At 39.6% G+C, this 15,654-nt stretch overlaps 1 protein-coding gene and 1 non-coding gene across 2 annotated transcripts; both read left to right on the top strand.

The window, feature by feature from the left end:
* The first annotated feature begins 217 nt into the window (after window positions 1–217).
* Window positions 218–646, top strand: LOC112709262 (uncharacterized). Its single transcript, XM_025761156.1, has one exon. It carries the CDS (start codon window positions 218–220, stop codon window positions 644–646), a length of 429 nt encoding a protein of 142 aa, XP_025616941.1.
* A 10,327-nt stretch (window positions 647–10,973) lies between these two features.
* LOC112713813 (small nucleolar RNA R71) lies at window positions 10,974–11,081 on the top strand. The gene has a single exon (XR_003158773.1). It is a non-coding gene; the product is annotated as a small nucleolar RNA R71 (small nucleolar RNA).
* Window positions 11,082–15,654: the final 4,573 nt, after the last annotated feature.

Below are 15,654 nucleotides of genomic sequence, written 5' to 3'. Positions count from 1 at the left end.
GTTGGCTACAAGGACATCAAGACCGACTTGAGTAGATGGAATATGAGTTAGAGCGACAAAGCGAAGCGGAGAACAGCTTGAAGAGAGAGATCAAAAGACGAAGAGAGCTGGAGGACAAGCTCTCAAAGCTAGAATCCAACCTTCGCAATACGGATTCTCGTATTGCTCGGGAAGAGAGTCCATTGGGGGGGAAGAAGATTCATTTACTGAGGATATCATGAGAGCTAGAGTTCCCAGAAACTTCAAAAGCCTTGACATGAACCTACATGATGGGACAACCGACCCAAAGCACTACTTCAGCAATTTTAAAAGTCGGATGTACTTAGAAGACGCCTCGGATGCCACTCGCTGCAAAGCCTTTCCGACAACATTGACTAAAGCAGCTATGAAGTGGTTTAATAGCCTGCCCCCAAGGTCGGTATCAAGTTTTGACGATCTCTCGTGTAAATTCCTTACCCAATTTTTGATCCAGAAAGACAAGGTCAAGTTTGCACCCAGCCTACTCGAAGTAAAACAAGAGGTCGGAGAACCCCTGAGAGACTACATGGAAAGATTCAGCAAAGCATGCTTGGAAATCCAAGACCTGCCTACTGAGGTAGTAATAATGGGACTTGTTAATGGTCTCCGAGAAGGACCCTTCTCATAGTCCATATCAAAGAGGCATCTGACTTCCTTAAACAATGTACAAAAGCTAGCCGAAAAGTACATCAATATGGAAGAAAATGCCAGGTTACGAGAGCCGAGTTGGCAATCAGGGCACCCTCAACAGCCGAAGGAGAAAGGGGGGAGTCCAAGAGAAAAGAAGAAGTCGGACCCGAGAAGCCCAAAAGATATCACACGTACACCCCGCTACGAGTTTCCTTAGTGGATGTCATAGGAAAATCTGTCACACCGAGAAGCTTCCTCCTCCACGTCCCATTAAAAACAAAAAAGGTGGAAGCCATAATGAATATGGTGAATACCACAAGTTGTACGGGCATTCCACAAATGATTGCTATGACCTAAAAAATGTGACAGAAAAGCTAACCAGGGAAGGTCGGCTGGATAGATATCTCATGGAAAGGTCGGACAATCAGGGGAAAAGGAAGAGAGATAAGAAAGACCATGAGTGGAGAGGTCCGCCCCCACAGACTCCAGAACAACATTTTCATATGATATCAGGAGGATTTGCTAGAGGGGGGCTGACCAAATCGTCTCGGAAGAGGCATTTGAAAGAAGTCTACCAGGTCAGAGATAATGTACTCGACCTTCCCACAATCTCTTTCACCAGAGAAGATGGACAGGGAATCATACCCGGGCATGACAATCCGGTGGTAATTACAATGATTCTCGCTAATGGTCATTAGCACAGCACTCTATTGGATCAAGGGAGCTCAGCCGACATATTGTTCAAGCCAGCATTTGATAAGTTGGGACTAGACGAGAAGGAGCTAAAAGCCTATCCAGATACACTCTTTGGGTTGGGAGATGCTCCTATCATGTCACTAGGCTTCATCTCCCTACACACAACTTTTGGAAGGGGGATGAAGACTAAGACTCTAAGCATCGACTTCATTGTCGTCAATGTGGCCTCCGCTTATAATGCTCTGATAGGCCGGATGATGAGTGGATTTTTGACGGCTTAGAAATTCACTAATGAAATCTCGTTGTAAAGTATAGTTTCTAAACCAAGCAATAATCCTTTCATACAAAAGATTGTTTGTCATAAGTACAAACCCCTAAAATCTATAAACCGAAGTATTTAAACCTCGCGTCGTCTCTCAAAGGACTTGCAGGGTAGTGTTCTTGTTATTGGTTGTTTATTTTGGGGTTTTAGATGAGAAATATGAAAAGTAAATGGAAATGAAATTTTATTAACAAAATAGTCTTGGCAAGGCTTGATGATCAAGGACCTATATCATTATCACTAGCCACAAGTATGATAGTAACAAGGATCAATCTCACTAAGTCATCCTCTAGCTAATAGCAAAGGAAAGTCAAGTGAGTTATATCAATCCTAGTCCATAAATCCTAGCTTTTCACTAATTGGATTAATGAAGGCTAGAGTCGATGGCTATCAACTATCAATTAATTGGACACTAGTAACTCAAGAAATCCTAAGTTACCTTCTCAAGCCAAGAACATAAAATTCTATTCTAACATTCTCCCAAGCATTTAATCAAACACTTGGAAGGTACAAAGGAAAGTATAGTAAATCACAACAAGAATGAATTCTAACTACACAACAATAATCAAGGAAATTACAATTATCATGAATTACCTCAATATTGCATTATTGAAAGAAAACAAAGGAACAACAATCTATCCAAAACAAAATAAGGAATTACAATTATTAAAGCACATAACTAGAAAGAGGAAGATGAGAAGAGTAAGAATTGATAAAGGAGAAGTGAATTAAAGCATGAATTAAACCTAGATCTAAGAGGAGAGATTAACCTAAACCTAATACAATACTTCTCTTTCTTAAAATTTCCATTATTTCCATTACTACGATACGCACCGACTTAAGCTCAAAAAAGCACGAAAATCTGTTGCCCAACCTTTGTAGTCGGCAAGGTAAAGTGACGAGGTACAAGTCGGTATAAAGAGGTTGCAAAAAGATGATGATAACAACTCGGCAATAAAAGGCAAATGACTTACAAGTTGAAAAGCCCTCGAGCAGAGCAAAATGCATCGCAAAAATAACCTAAGTTATGAAAAACGATTCAAAAGTAAAACAAATTGAATGTTTTTCGCTAAATTAATGGAAAACAGAAAGCATTTGAAAGGCTACTCCATAAAAGTTTTCAGAAAAACTTGTCAAACAAAAGATCCTAAGAAGCTGTTTAACTAACAGCTTTCACAAAAAGCTATGCGAAAGCTTTCATAAAAGCTTTGCAAAATTAAAGGATGTTAAGTAGAAGCAATACTTCCAGTCTTCTACCAAAAGACTTTGTGAAATAGCAAATTGTCTATTGTACCAGCATTCACAAATAGATATAAGCAAAGGCTACTTTGTTAAGGGTCCTGTTTAAAAAGCATCCAAATAAATAGTGGCAGTCGTTAAAGATCCTTTTCTTAAGGATCAAGAGTTAGAAACCAACGCAGATAACAAAAACATACATAAGGGAGTTTAAAAAAGGACCCATAAGTCGGGCCTTAAGAACAAATTCAAACAGGGACAATAAGATGATTAGAATCACCATCTGGAGGGGAAGTCAGGTCGGCCACAGAAGTCGGAGGGGTCGGAGGAACCTCTTCGGCAGCAGAGGTCAGGACAACATCAGGTTGGATGGAAGAGCTCAGCTTTAACTCCTCGGATGCATTAACTACATGAGGAGGAGACTCAATGATGCATTGCCTAGTAGTCTTCAACTCGGAATCAGTAAGAGGACGAGGGGAAAAAACAATCTCCCCATCAATAACGACCTTGTCGGGGTGAAGAGGTGACAAGTTCAAGTTGAGAGCAAGAACTCCGACTTGTTATTTTAGCACTCTAAACACCTCCTCGGTGCCCTCAGCCACAGAATCCTCCAAATCCTGGTACCCTTCTGATGAGGGGAAATCGTCGGTAAAGAATTTCTTAAAATAGTCACGTTGCAAGTATAGTTCTAAACTGACAAATTATCCTCAATCAAATTTAATTTGTTTGTCACAATGCAAACCCAATAAAAATAGACCAAAGTATTTAAATCTCGGGTCATCTCTCAAGGAATTGCATGGAAGTGTTTTTACTACTGGTTATGGAAAAATATCTTTTTGGGGTTTTTGAAATAAGGAACAAGAAAGTAAAATGGTAAGAAGATAAATTAATAATTAAATAAGCTCTTAGCAAGGAAAGAAAATTAGAAGTCCTATCCTAATTGTCATTATCAATTGTGATGGTAGTTGCCTTTTGCTTTCACTTAGTTAACCTCTAACAATGAAGGTTAGTCAAGTGAGTGAATTAACTTGAGTCCACAAGTCCTAGTCAACTTCTAAGAAAAGACTAGAGTTAGTGGCATACAAGTCAATTAGCAATTTCCAATTACCAATCAATAAAAGACCTTTGATAACTCAAGAGTCTCTAAATAATCAATCCAAGTTAAGAACATAAAAATCTAAATTAAAATCCTCCTAAGCATTTTATTAAACACTTGGAAGGCACAAAATAAAAACATGGAAAACTAACAAGGGAATGTAAAATCTAAGACCAATAATCGCAATGACTCAATAATAACAAATGGAGAGAGAAGCAATAAACATGAAATGCCTCAAATTGCATTAAAAAGGAAATTGAATCTAACATAGAGAATTCATAAACTAAATTGGAAAAATAGATAAATCAATAAGAGGAATAGATGAACTAAGGTACTAGAATAAATAAGAGTAGAAGAAAAACTAAATTAAAGCATAATAGAAATCTGAAATTGAGAAAGACTAAACCTAAAGACCCTAAAAACCTAGAGATAGGAGAGAGCTTCTCTCTCTAAAAAACTACATCTAAAACCTAAAATTATGTGAATAATGATCAGTGTGTCTCGATTCCCCCACTCTGCAGCCTCTAATCTGTGTTTTCGGGCTTGAAACTGGGCCAAAAATAAGCCCAGAAATTGCCCCCAGCATTTTCTGTGAATTACAGCATGTGACGCTCGTCACGCGTATGCGTCGATGAGTAAAAATCCTGGTCACGCGTACGCATTGCTTGTCTGACGCGCCAGTCACGCGTACATGGTGCACGAAATTGTGATCATCAATGGCGCCATCAACATGGTACACTCAATTACAATCTCAATTCTTTATCACAACTTCGCACAACTAACCAGCAAGTGCACTGGGTCGTCCAAGTAATAAACCTTACGCGAGTAAGGGTCGATCCCATGGAGATTGTTGGTATGAAGCAAGCTATGGTCACCTTGTAAATCTCAGTCAGGCAGATTCAAATGGTTATGGATGATATATGAATAAAGCATAAAGTAAAGATAGAGATACTTATATAATTCATTGGTGAGAACGTCAGATAAGCGAATGGAGATGCTTTGTCCCTTCCATCTTTCTGCTTTCCTACTGTCTTCATCCAATCCTTCTTACTCCTTTCCATGGCAAGCTGTATGTTGGGCATCACCGTTGTCAGTGGCTACAATCCCGTCCTCTCAGTGAAAATGTTCAACGCACCCTATCACGGCATGGCTAATCATCTGTCGGTTCTCAATCAGGTTGGAATAAAATCCATTGATTCTTTTGCGTCTGTCACTAACGCCCAGCCTTCAGGAGTTTGAAGCTCGTCATAGTCATTCAATCATTGAATCCTACTCAGAATACCACAGACAAGGTTTAGACCTTCCAGATTCTCTTGAATGATGCTATCAATTCTAGCTTATACCACGAAGATTCCGATTAAGGGATCCAAGAGATAAACATTCAAGCCTTGTTTTCTTGTAGAACAGAAGTGGTTGTCATGCACTCGTTCATAAGTGAGAATGATGATGAGTGTCACATAATCATCACATTCACCATGTTCTTGGGTGAAAATGAATATCTTAGAACAAGAATAAGCTGAATTGAATAGAAGAACAAGAGTAATTGCATTAATACTCGAGGTACAGCAGAGCTCCACACCTTAATCTATGGTGTGTAGAAACTCCACCGTTGAAAATACATAAGTGATAATAGTGATCATTGGCTTCGGCCCCAGAGAGGGAACCAGAAGAACCAAGATCTGATCTAAGATCTAAAGTGATCAAAAGATGTAAATACAATAGCAAAAGGTCCTATTTGTAGAGAACTAGTATCCTAGGGTTTACAGAGATGAGTAAATGACATAAAAATCCACTTCCGGGCCCACTTGGTGTGTGCTTGGGCTGAGCATTGAAGCTTTCATGTGTAGAGACTCTTCTTGGAGTTAAACGCCAGCTTTTGTGCCAGTTTGGGCGTTTAACTCCCATTCTTGTGCCCGTTCCGGCGTTTTACGCCAGAATTCTTGAGCTGACTTGGAACGCCTGTTTGGGCCATCAAATCTCGGGAAAAGTATGCACTATTATACATTGCTGGAAAGCCCAGGATGTCTACTTTCCAACGCAGTTGAGAGCGCGCCAATTGGGGTTCTGTAGCTCCAGAAAATTTACTTCGAGTGCAGGGAGGTCAGAATCCAACAGCATCTGCAGTCCTTTTCAGCCTCTGAATCAGATTTTTGCTTAGGTCCCTCAATTTCAGCCAGAAAATACCTAAAATCACAGAAAAACACACAAACTCATAGTAAAGTCCAGAAAAGTGAATTTTAACTAAAAACTAATAAAAATATAATAAAAACTAACTAAAACATACTAAAAACATACTAAAAACAATGCTAAAAAAGCGTATAAATTATCCGCTCATCACAACACCAAACTTAAATTGTTGCTTGTCCCCAAGAAACTGAAGATCAAATAAGATAAAAATAAGAGAATATGCAATGAATTCCAAAAACATCTATGAAGATCAGTATTAATTAGATGAGCGGGGCTTTTAACTTTTTGCCTCTGAACAGTTTTGGCATCTCACTTTATCCTTTAAAATTCAGAATGATGGGCTTCTATAGGAACTCAGAATCCAGATAGTGTTATTGATTCTCCTAGTTAAGTATGATGATTCTTGAACATAGCTACTTTATGAGTCTTGGCCGTGGCCCAAAGCACTCTGTCTTCCAGTATTACCACCGGATACATACATGCCACAGACACATAACTGGGTGAACCTTTTCAGATTATGACTCAGCTTTGCTAGAGTCCCCAATTAGAGGTGTCCAGGGTTCTTAAGCACACTCTTTTTGCCTTGGATCACGACTTTATTATTATTTTTATTTTTATTTATTTTTTTCTTTCTTTTTCTTTTTCCTCTCTTTTTTTTTCGCACATAATCTCCTTTTTTTCTTTTTTTTTTTTTGAATTCAATGCTTTTTCTTGCTTCAAGAATCATTTTTATGATTTTTCAGATCCTCAGTAACATGTCTCCTTTTTCATCATTTTTTCAAGAGCCCACATTCATGAACAACAAATTCAAAAGACATATGCACTATTCAAGCATACATTCAGAAGTCAAAGTATTGCCACCACATCAAAATGATTAATCTGCTATAAAATTCAAAATTCATGCAATTCTTCTCTTTTCCAGTTAAGAACATTTTTCATTTAAGAAAGGTGATGGATTCATAGGACATTCATAACTTTAAGGCATAGACACTAAGACACTAATGATCACAGGACACAAACATAGATGATGAACATAAGCATAAAAATTCGAAAAACAGGAAAATAAAGAACAAGGAGATTAAGGAACGGGTCCACCTTAGTGATGGCGGCTTGTTGTTCCTCTTGAAGATCTTATGGAGTGCTTGAGCTCCTCAATGTCTCTTCCTTGTCTTTGTTGCTCCTCTCTCATGATTCTTTGATCTTCTCTAATTTCATGGAGGAGAATGGAATGTTCTTGGTGCTCCACCCTTAGTTGTCCCATGTTGGAACTCAATTCTCCTAGGGAGGTGTTGATTTGCTTCCAATAGTTTTGTGGAGGAAAGTGCATCCCTTGAGGCATCTCAGGGATTTCATGATGAGTGGGATCTCTTGTTTGCTCCATCCTTTTCTTAGTGATGGGCTTGTCCTCATCAATTAGGATGTCTCCCTCTATGTCAACTCCAACTGAATAACAGATGTGACAAATGAGATGAGGAAAGGCTAACCTTGCCAAGGTAGAGGACTTGTCCACCACCTTATAAAGTTCTTGGGCTATAACCTCATGAACTTCTATTTCTTCTCCAATCATGATGCTATGAATCATGATGGCCCGGTCTATAGTAACTTCGGACCGGTTGCTAGTGGGAATGATTGAGCGTTGGATAAACTCCAACCATCCCCTAGCCACGGGCTTGAGGTCATGCCTTCTTAGTTGAACCGGCTTCCCTCTTGAATCTCTCTTCCATTGAGCGTCCTCTTCACAGATGTCTATGAGGACTTGGTCCAACCTTTGACCAAAGTTGACCCTTCTAGTGTAAGGGTGTTCATCTCCTTGCATCATGGGCAAGTTGAATGCCAACCTTACATTTTTCGGACTAAAATCTAAGCATTTCCCCCGAACCATTGTAAGCCAATTCTTTGGGTTCGGGTTCACACTTTGATCATGGCTCTTGGTGATCCATGCATTGGTATAGAACTCTTGAACTATTAAGATTCTGACTTGTTGAATAGGGTTGGTAAGAACTTCCCAACCTCTTCTTCGAATCTCATGTCAGATCTCCGGGTATTCACTCTTTTTGAGTTTGAAAGGGACCTCGGGGATCACCTTCTTCATGGCCACAACTTCATAGAAGTGGTCTTAATGCACCCTTGAGATGAATCTCTCCATCTCCCATGACTCGGAGGTGGAAGCTTTTGCCTTCCCTTTCCTCTTTCTAGAGGTTTTTCCGGCCTTGGATGCCATAAATGGTTATGGAAAAACAAAAAGCAATGCTTTTACCACACCAAACTTAAAAGGTTTGCTCGTCCTCGAGCAAAAGAAGAAAGAAGAGAGTAGAAGAAAAAGAAATGAAGGAGATGGAGATGGCTTTGTGGTTTGGCCAAAGGGAGAGAAGTAGTGTTTAGTTTGTGTGAAAATGAGGTGGTAAAGATGGGTTTATATAGGAGTGGAGGGAGGGGTAAGGTTCAGCTATGTGAGGGTGGGTTTGGGAGGGAAAGTGGTTTGAATTTGAATGGTGAGGTAGGTGGGGTTTTATAAAGGATGGATGTGAGTGGTGAAGAGAAAGATGGGATTTGATAGATGAGGGTTTTTGGAGAAGAGGTGTTGAGGTGATTGGTGAAGAAGAGAGAGAGTGGTGGGGTAGGTGGGGATCCTGTGGGGTCCACAGATCCTGAGGTGTCAAGGAAAAGTCATCCCTGCACCAAGTGGCGAGCAAAAATGCTCTTTATGCCAATTCTGATGTTAAACGCCGGGCTGGTGCCCATTTCTGGTGTTTAACGCCAGCTTCTTGCCCTTTCCTGGCGTTTAACGCCAGTCTGGTGCCCCTTTCTGGCGTTAAACGCCCAGAATGGTGCCAGACTGGGCGTTAAACGCCCATTTGCTGCTCTTACTGGCGTTTAAACGCCAACAAGGTCGTCCTCCAGGGTGTGCTATTTTTCTTTCTGTTTTTTATTCTATTTTTGCTTTTTCAATTGATTTTGTGACTTCCCATGATCATCAACCTACAGAAAATATCAAATAACAAAGGAAAATTAGATAAATATAACATTGGGTTGCCTCCCAACAAGCGCTTCTTTAATGTCAGTAGCTTGACAGTGGGCTCTCATGGAGCCTCACAGATACTCAGAGCAATGTTGGAACCTCCCAACACCAAACTTAGAGTTTGAATGTGGGGGTTCAACAGCAAACTTAGAATTTGGTTGTGGCCTCCCAACACCAAACTCAGAGTTTGACTGTGGGGGCTCTGTTTGACTCTGTTCTGAGAGAAGCTCTTCATGCTTCCTCTCCATGGTTACAGAGGGATATCCTTGAGCCTTAAACACAAGGGATTCTTTATTCACTTGAATGATCAATTCTCCTCTGTCCACATCAATCACAGCCTTTGCTGTGGCTAGGAAGGGTCTTCCAAGGATGATGGATTCATCCATGCACTTTCCAGTTTCTAGGACTATGAAATCAGCAGGGATGTAATGGTCTTCAATCTTTACCAGAACATCCTCTACAAGCCCATAAGCTTGTTTTCTTGAATTGTCTGCCATCTCTAGTGAGATTCTTGCAGCTTGTACCTCAAAGATCCCTAGCTTCTCCATTACAGAGAGAGGCATGAGGTTTACACTTGACCCTAGGTCACACAAGGCCTTCTTAAAGGTCATGGTGCCTATGGCATAAGGTATTGAGAACTTCCCAGAATCTTGTCTCTTTTGAGGTAATTTCTGCCTAGACAAGTTATCCAATTCTTTGGTGAGCAAAGGGGGTTCATCCTCCCAAGTCTCATTACCAAATAACTTGTCATTTAGCTTCATGATTGATCCAAGGTATTTAGCAACTTGTTCTTCAGTGACATCTTCATCCTCTTCAGAGGAAGAATATTCATCAGAGCTCATGAATGTCAAAAGTAAATCCAATGGAATCTCTATGGTCTCATTATGAGCCTCAGATTCCCATGGTTCCTCATTAGGGAACTCATTGGAGGCCAGTAGACGTCCATTGAGGTCTTCCTCAGTGGCGATCACTGCCTCTTCCTCCTCTCCAAGTTCGGCCATGTGGGTCATGTTAATGGCCTTGCATTCTCCTTTTGGATTCTCTTCTGTATTGCTTGGAAGAGTACTAGGAGGGAGTTCAGTAATTTTCTTGCTCAGCTGTCCCACTTGTGCCTCCAAGTTTCTAATGGAGGACCTTGTTTCAGTCATGAAATTTTGAGTGGTTTTGATTAGATCAGAGACCATGGTTGCTAAGTCAGAGTGGCTCTGCTTAGAATTCTCTGTCTGTCGCTGAGAAGATGATGGAAAAGGCTTGCCATTGCTAAACCTGTTTCTTCCACCATTATTGTTGTTGAAACCTTGTTGAGGTCTCTATTGATCCTTCCATGAGAGATTTGGATGATTTCTCCATGAAGAATTATAGGTGTTTCCATAGGAGTCTCCCATGTAATTCACCTATTTCATTGAAGGGTTCTCAGGATCATAAGCTTCTTCTTCAGATGAAGCGTCCTTAGCACTGCCTGGTGCAGCTTGCATTCCAGACAGACTTTGAGAAATCATATTGACTTGCTGAGTCAATATTTTGTTCTGAGCCAATATGGCATTCAGAGTATCAATCTCAAGAACTCCTTTCTTCTGATTTGTCCCATTGTTCGCAGGATTCCTTTCAGAAGTGTACATGAATTGGTTATTTGCAACCATTTCAATTAGTTCTTGAGCTTCTGCAGGCATCTTCTTTAGATGAAGAGATCCTCCAGCAGAACTATCCGAAGACATCTTGGACAGTTCAGACAGACCATCATAGAAGATACCTATGATGCTCCATTCAGAAAGCATGTCAGAAGGGCACTTTCTAATCAATTGTTTGTATCTTTCCCAAGCTTCATAGAGGGATTCACCTTCCTTCTGTCTGAAGGTTTGGACTTCAACTCTAAGCTTGCTCAATTTTTGAGGTGGAAAGAACTTTGCCAAGAAGGCATTGACTAGCTTTTCCCAAGAGTTCAGGCTTTCTTTAGGTTGTGAGTCCAACCATATCCTAGCTCTGTCTCTTATAGCAAAAGGGAATAGCATAAGTCTGTAGACCTCAGGGTCAACCCCATTAGTCTTGACAGTGTCACAGATTTGCAAGAACTCAGCTAAAAACTGATGAGGATCTTCCAATGGAAGTCCATGGAACTTGCAATTCTGTTGCATCAGAGAAACTAATTGAGGCTTAAGCTCAAAGTTGTTTTCTCCAATGGCAGGGATAGAGATGCTTCTCCCATAGAAGTCGGGAGTAGGTGCAGTAAAGTCACCCAGCACCTTCCTTGCATTGTTGGCATTGTTGTTGTTTTCGGCTGCCATGTCTTCTTCTTGTTTGAAGATTTCTATTAGCTCCTCTACAGAGAGTTGTGCCTTAGCTTCTCTTAGCTTTTGCTTCAAGGTCCTTTCAGGTTCAGGGTCAGCCTCAACAAGAATGCTTTTGTCTTTGCTCCTGCTCATATGAAAGAGAAGAGAACAAGAAAGTATAAAATCCTCTATGTCACAGTATAGAGATTCCTTGAAGTGTCAGAGGAAAAGAAAAATAGAAGGAAGATGTAGAAGAATTCGAACTTATCAAGAAAGATGGAGTTCGAATTATGCATGAAGGAGGAGTGTTAGTCCATAAATAGAAGGATGTGAGAAAAGGGGAAGAAATTTTCGAAAATTAAGTAAAAGATTTTAAAAACATTTTGAAAAACACTAATTGATTTTTGAAAACTAAGAGTGGAAAAGAAATCAAGTGATTTTTGAAAAAGATTTGAAATTAGAAATAAAAAAGGTATGATTGAAAACTATTTTGAAAAAGATGTGAGAAAAATATATGATTGAAAAGATATAGTTTTAAAAAGATATGGTTGAGAAGATATGATTAGAAAAACAATTTAAAAAGATTTGATTTTGAAAATTAATGACTTGGCTAACAAGAAAAGATATGATTCAAACATTAAACCTTTCTCAACAGAAAAGGCAACATACTTGAAATGTTGAATCAAATCATTAATTGTTAGCAAGTATTTTTGAAAATGGAAAGAAATTGGTTTTGAAAAAGATTTGATTGAAAAGATTTGATTTGAAAAAGATTTGATTTTGAAAAAATTTTGAAAACTTGAAAAAAATTTGAATTAAAAACAAAATCTTCCCTCTTGTGCCATCCTGGCTTAAACGCCTAGAATGGTATCCATTCTGGCGTTTAAGGCCCAAAACACTACCCTTTTGGGCGTTAAACGCCCAACCAGGCACCCTGGCTGGCGTTTAAACGCCAGTTTTCCTTCTTCACTGGGCGTTTTCAACGCCCAGCCTTTTCTGTGTAATTCCTCTGATGTATGTTCTGAATCTTCAATTCTCTGTATTATTGACTTGAAAAGACACAAATTAAAAATTTTTTTTGGATTTTTAATAATGAGGAATAAGCAAAATGCAACTAAAATCAAATAACAATGCATGCAGAACACCAAACTTAGCAGTTTGTATACCATTGACACTAACAAATTGAGAATGCACATGAGAAACAACAAAACACTCAAGACAAGAGAAATTAAAGATCAGAGCAAGGAAATCATCAAGAACAACTTGAAGATTAATGAAGACACATGCATGAATGCAAGAAGAATAGAAACATGCAATTGACACCAAACTTAAAATGAGACTAGTGTCTCAACAAGAAACATAAAATATTTTTTTATTTTTATGATTTTGTAATTTTTTTGGATTTTTTGAAAATTAAGTGGAAAAGAAAATAAAGATATCAAAATTCTTAATGAGAATTCCAGGAATCATGCAATGTTAGTCTAAAGCTTCAGTCTAAAGGAATTAGACATGGCTAGCCAAGCTTCAGCAGGACATTGCATTCAAGAGCTAAATTGATGAGAATCAATCAGCTTTGGTGATGATAAGAACGTCACCTTGAAACACTAGAATTCATTCTTAAGAACTCTGAAGAAAAATACCTAATCTAAGCAACAAGATGAACCGTCAGTTGTCCAAACTCAACAATCCCCGGCAACGGCGCCAAAAACTTGGTGCACGAAATTGTGATCATCAATGGCGCCATCAACATGGTACGCTCAATTACAATCTCAATTCTTTATCACAACTTCGCACAACTAACCAGCAAGTGCACTGGGTCGTCCAAGTAATAAACCTTACGCGAGTAAGGGTCGATCCCACGGAGATTGTTGGTATGAAGCAAGCTGTGGTCACCTTGTAAATCTCAGTCAGGCAGATTCAAATGGTTATGGATGATATATGAATAAAGCATAAAGTAAAGATAGAGATACTTATATAATTCATTGGTGAGAACTTCAGATAAGCGAATGGAGATGCTTTGTCCCTTCCGTCTTTCTGCTTTCCTACTGTCTTCATCCAATCCTTCTTACTCCTTTCCATGGCAAGCTGTATGTTGGGCATCACTGTTGTCAGTGGCTACAATCCCGTCCACTCAATGAAAATGTTCAACGCACCCTGTCATGGCACGGCTAATCATCTGTTGGTTCTCAATCAGGTTGGAATAGAATCCATTGATTCTTTTGCGTCTGTCACTAACGCCCAGCCTTCAGGAGTTTGAAGCTCGTCACAGTCATTCAATCATTGAATCCTACTCAGAATACCACAGACAAGGTTTAGACCTTCCAGATTCTCTTGAATGCCGCCATCAATTCTAGCTTATACCACGAAGATTCCGATTAAGGGATCCAAGAGATAAACATTCAAGCCTTGTTTGCTTGTAGAACAGAAGTGGTTGTCATGCACTCGTTCATAAGTGAGAATGATGATGAGTGTCACATAATCATCACAATCACCATGTTCTTGGGTGCAAATGAATATCTTAGAACAAGAATAAGCTGAATTGAATAGAAGAACAATAGTAATTGCATTAATACTCGAGGTACAGCAGAGCTCCACACCTTAATCTATGGTGTGTAGAAACTCCACCGTTGAAAATACATAAGTGATAATAGTGATCATTGGCTTCGGCCCCAGAGAGGGAACCAGAAGAACCAAGATCTGATCTAAGATCTAAAGTGATCAAAAGATGTAAATACAATAGCAAAAGGTCCTATTTGTAGAGAACTAGTATCCTAGGGTTTACAGAGATGAGTAAATGACATAAAAATCCACTTCTGGGCCCACTTGGTGTGTTCTTGGGCTGAGCATTGAAGCTTTCATGTGTAGAGACTCTTCTTGGAGTTAAACGCCAACTTTTGTGCCAGTTTGGGCGTTTAACTCCCATTCTTGTGCCAGTTCCGGCGTTTTACGCCAGAATTCTTGAGCTGACTTTTGGGCCATCAAATCTCGGGTAAAGTATGGACTATTATACATTGCTGGAAAGCCCAGGATGTCTACTTTCCAACGCAGTTGAGCGCGCGCCAATTGGGCTTCTGTAGCTCAAGAAAATCCACTTTGAGTGCAGGGAGGTTAGAATCCAACAGCATATGCAGTCCTTTTCAGCCTTTGAATTAGATTTTTGCTCAGGTCCCTCAATTTCAGCCAGAAAATACCTGAAATCACAGAAAAACACACAAACTCATAGTAAAGTCCAGAAAAGTGAATTTTAACTAAAAACTAATAAAAATATAATAAAAACTAACTAAAACATACTAAAAACAATGCCAAAAAGCGTATAAATTATCCGCTCATTAGTACGCGTCGCTTACGCATACGCGTCATTGCCAGCTTCTGAATTCCTCGTTTTCTTGTGTTCATTCCACTTTTGCATGCTTCCTCTCTATCCTCTAAGCTATTCTTGCCCTATAAATCCTGAAAACACTCAGTAAACATATCACGGAATCGAATGGTAATAAGAGAGGATTAAAATTAGCTAAATTAAGACTAAAGAAGCATGTTTTCAATCATAGCACAAAATCAAGAAGAAAAATATAAAACATGCAATTTACATGAATAAGTGTGAGAATAATGGGCAAAATCTACTAAAATAAGCATAAGATAAACTGTAAAATAGCAGTTTATCACCTTCCCTGAGCCGCTGCAATTCCTCTCCCATCTTTATTTTATTTGAAAATAAACGAATGTAGTTCTGCTCGACCTTCTCATTTAAGCCTTCAGCCATAGCACAAGAGGCCATCAGCTGCCTCTCCCTCTCACGGGACTTGGAGAGCTCATCTTTCAGCCGGTCCATCTCCTCCTGAAGCCTCTTCTCATCCTCTTGATACATGGCCAGTTGGCCCTGGAGAGTCTCCAAAGAATGTTGAGTCGCACTCAAAGGAGTTTTATCCAGTTCATCAAGAAGAGAGGTGCATACCTCTGTAGTCGAAATCCTCCCCGGATCAAGACCTAGAGATGAGTTTGGATAGAAGCATCATCCATAGCAAAAGAGAAATAAGGAATGATGTGCTTCTTACTGAACTTCGTCCCATCAGAGCCAGTGTTGCCACCATTATAGACACTAGCTTTCGAGGACTTGCGTTTCTTTGAAATAGGTTCCGAGGAGGGAGGAACTAGAGGGGTAGACACAAAAGGAGGAGGAGGAGGA

The sequence above is a fragment of the Arachis hypogaea genome, chromosome 9 (genome assembly GCF_003086295.3).
Source record: "Arachis hypogaea cultivar Tifrunner chromosome 9, arahy.Tifrunner.gnm2.J5K5, whole genome shotgun sequence".
In the NCBI taxonomy this organism is placed as follows: domain Eukaryota; kingdom Viridiplantae; phylum Streptophyta; class Magnoliopsida; order Fabales; family Fabaceae; genus Arachis; species Arachis hypogaea.
The sequence above is the reverse complement of the archived record's forward strand: the minus strand, read 5'-3'. Positions and strand labels throughout refer to the sequence as shown.

Bases quoted from the DNA above. Each gene is read 5' to 3' on its own strand.
- LOC112709262 (XM_025761156.1), top strand. From the start codon at position 218: ATGAGAGCTAGAGTTCCCAGAAACTTCAAAAGCCTTGACATGAACCTA.